The sequence below is a fragment of the Muscardinus avellanarius genome, assembly GCF_963383645.1.
Source record: "Muscardinus avellanarius genome assembly, chromosome: 15".
NCBI classification, from domain to species: Eukaryota; Metazoa; Chordata; class Mammalia; order Rodentia; family Gliridae; genus Muscardinus; species Muscardinus avellanarius.
The window spans coordinates 85,556,130-85,561,974 of record NC_137801.1 but is presented as its reverse complement, the minus strand read 5'-3'; the positions used below and the strand labels follow the sequence as shown (position 1 = coordinate 85,561,974).

The 5,845-nt window shown below is 52.9% G+C and overlaps 1 protein-coding gene across 1 annotated transcript; it reads right to left on the bottom strand.

Annotated features, from left to right (window-relative positions):
* Positions 1 to 2,714: 2,714 nt before the first annotated feature.
* VAMP5 (vesicle associated membrane protein 5) lies at positions 2,715 to 5,222 on the bottom strand (the record flags this gene model as incomplete). Its single annotated transcript, XM_080711428.1, has 3 exons — positions 2,715 to 2,924; positions 3,523 to 3,708; positions 5,214 to 5,222. The coding sequence occupies 3 exons, from the start codon at positions 5,220 to 5,222 to the stop codon at positions 2,715 to 2,717; spliced, it is 405 nt and encodes a 134-aa protein (XP_080567554.1).
* Between the last annotated feature and the right edge of the window lie 623 nt (positions 5,223 to 5,845).

Here is a 5,845-nt window from a genome sequence, read left to right as displayed (position 1 = left end):
GTCCCCTATTGCCCTTTCTACTTATATAAAACTTGATTCAGAGAGGCTTGCCCAAAGCCAGGTGTAGTGGCGTACCCCTGCAGTCCCTGTAGCTAGAAGACAGACAGGAGGATCTGCAGATTGAAAACCAAACTCAACAACATATTTATTTATTTGTTTATTTATTTATTTTTGGTGGTACTGGGGGTGGAACCCAGAGACTTTCTACCTCCAGGCTATACTCCCAGACCTATTTTCTATTTTATTTGGAAACAGGGTCTCACTAAGTTGCTGAGAGCCTCACTAAGTAGTTGAGGCTGGCTTCGAACCTGTGCGATCCCCGTCTCAGCCTCCCAAGCGCGGGATTACAAGCATGCGCCACCACGCCCGGCTCCAAACTCAACAATTTAGCAAGGCTTTAGGAAACTCCATGAGATCCTGTTTCCAAATGAAAAAGAAAATAGGGCTGGGGTATAGCTCAGGGGTAAACTGTCCCTGGGTTCAATCCCCAGTATCACAAGGAAGAAAAAAAAAAAAAAAAAGATTAGCCCGGTGTGGTGGCGCACGCTTGTAATCCCAGCATTTGGAAGGCTAAGACCGGAGGATCGCGGTTTTCGGACAGCCTCAGCTACTTAGTGAGGCCCTCTGCACCTTAGTGAGACCCTGTTTCAAAAATAAAGAATAAACCAGGCGTGATCGCGCACACTTATAATCCCCGCGCTTGGGAGGCAGAGACAGGAGGATCGCACAGGTGCACAGGTTCGAAGCCAGCCGCGCTGGTTTAAGAGACCCTGTGTCCAAATAAAATATAAAATAGGTCTGGGAGTGTATCCTGGAGGTAGAAGGGTTCCATCCCCAGTACCACCAAAATAAATAAATAAATAAATAAATAAATAAATAAATAAATAAATATAAAAAACAGGGCAGGAGGTGTAGCTCGGAGGTCGAATACCCTTGGGTTCCATCCCCAAACCCGCAAAGAAAAGAAAAGAAGAAAAAGCTTGCTAACTTGACACAGCCTATAAATGGTATTGCTGACCAGCTACCTGGTTGAGTGTTTTCTCTCCTTTCCCAGAAGAAAAGGAGGACAATAAATCCATGGAAAAGAACAAGCTCGGCCAGGCCTGGGGCACACACAGACTTGTAATCTCAGTACTTGAGAGGCTGAGACAGGAGGATTACAAGTTCACGGCCAGCCTTAGTTACTTAGTGAGGCCCTTTGCAAGTTAGTGAGACTCTAGCCCAGCGTGGTGGAGCACGTTTGTAATCCCAGCATTTGGGAGGCTGAGACAGGAGGATCATGGTTCGCGGACAGCCTCAGCTACTTAGTGAGGCCCTGTGCAACTCAGTGAGACCCTGTTTCAAAATAAAGAATCAAATATAGGGCTGGGGGTGTCGCTCAGAGGTAGAATGCTCCTGGGTTCCATCCCCAGTACTGCAAAATAAGCAAATAAAATAAAAATTAAGAGCCAGTGTGGTGATGGACTCTTGTAATCCTAGTACTTGGGAGGCTGAGACAGGAGGATCGCACAGGTTCGCAGCCAGCCTCAGCTGCTTAGTGAGGCCCTCCGCAAATTAGTGAGACCCTGTTTCAAAATAAAGAATAAGCTGGGCAGGTGGCGCACGCTTGTAATCCCAGCATTTGGGAAGCTGAGACCGGAGGATGGTGGTTCGTGGACAGCTTCGGCTACTTATGCCCTTTGCAACTCAGTTGTTTCAAAATAAAGAATAAAAAATAGGCCTGGGGGTATAGCTTGGAGGTAGAATACCCCTGGGTTTCATCCTCAATACCACACACAAAATAATAATAATAATAATAATAATAATAATAATAATTAATAATAATAAATATTTAAAAATACTAAAAAAAGGCTGGGGGTATAGCTCAGAGGTAGAATACCCTGGGTTAAATCCAAGGTACCAGTAAAAAGTAAATAAATAAACAAACAAACAAACAAACAAGTAAATAAAATGAAAACAGGCCTGGGGGTATAGCTCAAGAGGTAGAATGGCCCGGGGTTCAATCCCCAGTGCCAATAACAATACTACTAGACTTGACTTTCAGGGAAGCAGACTCAAGGTTCTGGCCTGAGGACTGCTGTGTCCTTGTACACACACCCCAGGAAGGCCTATGGAGGCCGGGCGCGCGTGGCGCACGCTTGTAATCCCCGCGCTTGGGAGGCGGAGACAGGAGGATCGTGCAGGTTTGTAGCCAGCTGGGCTGGCCTAAGAGACCCTGTTTCAAAAATATAAAATAGGTCTGGGAGTGTAGCCCGGAGGTAGAAGGGCTTCCAGGAACCCCAGTACCACCAAAAAAAAAAAGGCCTATGGAGGTTGGGTCACTAGAGAAAGAAAAGGGTCACTCTTGGGGTGACATCCTTTGAGCGATGGGCTAAGTAGCCCCGGGGGGGTGGAAGGAGAGTGGGATTAACTAGCATGAAGACACACACACACACACATGCACGCACACACACACACACATGCACGCACACACTACACGCGGGAGCTTTTAACCAAACAGCAGCTTTTACTGAGCTCCAGGTGGGGCTGCCCCGGCCTGGCCCCACATCAGGCCACCATGGAGGGCGAGTCTGTGGCATCATGGGAGTCTGCAGAGGTGCGCACAGCTGGGCTTTGGCACTCCTTGGGGTGGCTGAGACCAGGGCAAACCCAGGGTTCTCCGGACACCGGAGCCAGCCAGTGAGGCTCTTTGGCCTTTGCCCCAGGTCTCCGGGTCAGTCCCCAGGCCCTGTGGCAGCACCTGCATCCTGGGCCCTCGGGGCACCACTGCCCCCGCTGCTCTGCGGGAGAAAGATGACCAGGAGCACGACCAAAATGATGAGCAGACCACCGGCCACCACCAGCCCCAAGTAGATCCGGCAACGGACGTTCTCCCAGCGCTTCTTCTGGGCCAGGGTCTTGGTTGTCTTGCTGAAGGCTGAGCTCTGCAGAGACCCCCCAGACACAGGTGGAAGTTAGTGCTTTTTGTTTTTGTTTGCGGTACCGGAGATGGAACCCAGGGCATTCTACCTCCAGCTACACCCCCTGCCCTATTTTTTATTCTTTATTTGGAAACAGGGTCTCACTGAGTTGCAGAGGGCCTCACTAAGTAGCTGAGGCTGGCTGCGAACCGCGATCCTCCTGTCTCAGCGTCCCGAATGCTGGGATGACAAGCGCGCGCCACCACGCCCGGCTGGAAGTTAGTGGTTTTTATAAGGCCTCAGAAGCAGCTCCCGCCAACCCCATCTCAGAGGGGCTGGCCCCTGCACCCTCCCTGTCGGGTCGGCTTTCTTCAGCACCACCCTCCTGAGCCCCTCCCGGTGCGCTCTTGGTCCCAAACCCTGTTGAAGCCCTTGATTGTCAAGCACGCTGGCATCGTTTACAGTGCCAACCTTCGGGGAGGGCCACAGCTTCCAACCATCAACTTCGTACTTTGTGAGGCCGGCCTACCCAGGAAACCCAGAGGCCCCACCCTGGCCCCCCACCAAAGGCCTGGAGACCCTCTGTGGGAGGGATTCCCGCCCCCCGGCTGGGGCCTCACACCATGTCCAGGAGTTGGTCTGAACGCTGCTCCAGCTCCGCCAGCTTCCCGTCGCGCTCCAGGACCTTGTCAAAGTTGTTGAGCATGATCTCCGTCACCTCGTCCGCCTGCTGCCGGCATCGCTCCAGCTCCTTCCCTGCCTGGGCACCAAGCCCAAGGTCAGGGCTGCTGGAGGCCTTCACCAGGCCCTAAGACCCAAAGCCCCTTTCCCCACGGCGCACACAGGACGGCAGAAGAGTACCAAGCATCCTCCCTGTAAGGGCTGCTGTGTGCGGAGGGCAGGGCTGGCTTCTGGGCGGGTGGGGTCCGCCCCAGACCTCACAGGCTCTGCCTTCGTCCATCAAAAACAGCCCTAAATCAGCCCTGCCTCCCGCATCCCATCTTCCTCTAAGCCGCCCAGGACGGGAGCCTCCCGGGACCCCACCCTCCACAATACACAGGCTCGAGCGGCTCTCCTGTTTAGGACGGCCACTGCCCAGCGCAAACCTCCTTACGGCTTCCCACGATGGAGGAGGCAGCAGAGAAAAGGGAAGGAAGCCATCAGATCGGGAGGAGACCCACTGCGCGGGGCTGAAAATTAGTTTTGGAACGGAAAGGACGGTGTCATAATCTCTGCCGTCTCCCCCACCCCCACTGCCCAGGCCACCTGTGGGCACTGACTGGTCAGGCCAGTTCTGCCTCCTGGCCCAACCCACTGCCCACATCAGTGCCCATAACCAGCTGGCTCTGTGCCAAGGAACTTTAGCCATCCCGGCTTCTGACCGCCAGCCTCTCAAGCAGCTGGGGTCTTCGCTGGGGTCCAACTCACAGAGACAACCAACTCTTGGGTTTCCCAACCCGGGCAGCAGCCTTCACCTAACCAAACCAAACCAAAACAAAAACCCCAGCTCGTTTGGAGGACTGGGAGGGCGGGCACTGGTCCCAAGCTGGAGTTGTTGTTTTTTTTTTTTTTTTTTTTTTTTTTTTTTGTGGTACTGGGGGTGAAACCCAGAGGCTTTCTACCTCCGGGCTACACTCCCAGGCCTATTTTATATTTTATTTGGAAACAGGGTCTCACTAGGTTGCTGAGAGCCTCACTAAGTAGCTGAGGCTGGCTTTGAACCTGCGCGATCCTCCTGTATCAGCCTCCCGAGCGCGGGGATTACAAGCGTGCTCACCACGCCCGGCTACAGCTGAAAGAGGTTAAGAGAACAGGAATGCTGGGCATGGTGGCACACACCTGTGATGCCAGTACTCAGGAGGCTGAGACAGGAAGATCACAGATTGGAAACCAGGCTCAGCAATGTAGCGAGACCCTGTTTCAAAATAAAAAGAGCTTTATACCATTATAATGTATGAATACATTGCACCAATAAAAAATAAATTAAAAACAAAAAAATAAAAAAATAAAATAAAAATAAAAAGAGCTGTGGGTGTGGTGTGGAGGTAGAATCCCCCTGGGCTCACACCCCCACCCAAAAAAAGAAGAGGTCAGAACAGAGAAGTCGTTGTGGTCACGCTGGGAAAGGCCCAGCCGGGGAGGCCCAGGCAGGAATGCGAGCTGCCGGCCCAGGGACGGCTCAGGGAGGTGGATAGCAGAGGATTGGCAAACCGCAGCAACTCCCTGCCCTCCCTCGGCCGCCTGCCCCAGCCCATCCCTATTGTATCTCCTCCTCACAGGGAGTATGGCCAGGCCCCTTTCCTGCCAGCTCACACCACCCATTGTCTACAGCAGACAGTTTGGCACTTGACTGAATTCCTCTTAAAACCAGAGAACTTAAGGGCCGGACAGGAGCTTGTGGTCACAGAGGACCACCTTCCGCTCGGGCAAAAGTCTTCCTCCAGGATCTTTGCGGCTGCAGTGCACACAGCCCCCAGACATCCCCAGCACAAGAGTCCTGTCTCCCCAAGCAGAGCACCACTAAATTACAGCCCTCCCTCCATCTGCCACCGCCTCCTGAATACAGCGCGGACCGCGGCGAGGACTCAGGGAGTGGGCTAAGGAATTGCTTTCTAGCCTGTCCCAAAGCAACGCTTCTGCTTAAGAGGTGCCCCCCACTGTGCTTATCTAGCCCGGCAGGAATTTCGAGGGGCCAGGCATCTGAAACCCAAACAAGCCAATATTTGCCCACGAGCTAGAAAAACAACCAGCAAGATGCTCACCGGCCGGAGAAACAACACACAAAACAAGACACAGCAAAACGGCAGGGTCCTGTCCGCCAAGTCACCCTCCTCGCCGAGTTACTACTGCACTCAGCAAGTCCCGCCAGCTGGGCCTGTGGACTTTCCCACATTCCAGGACTCCAAGGATTTGGGAATGGTGGGCCAAGATTCGGAAATGAGAAT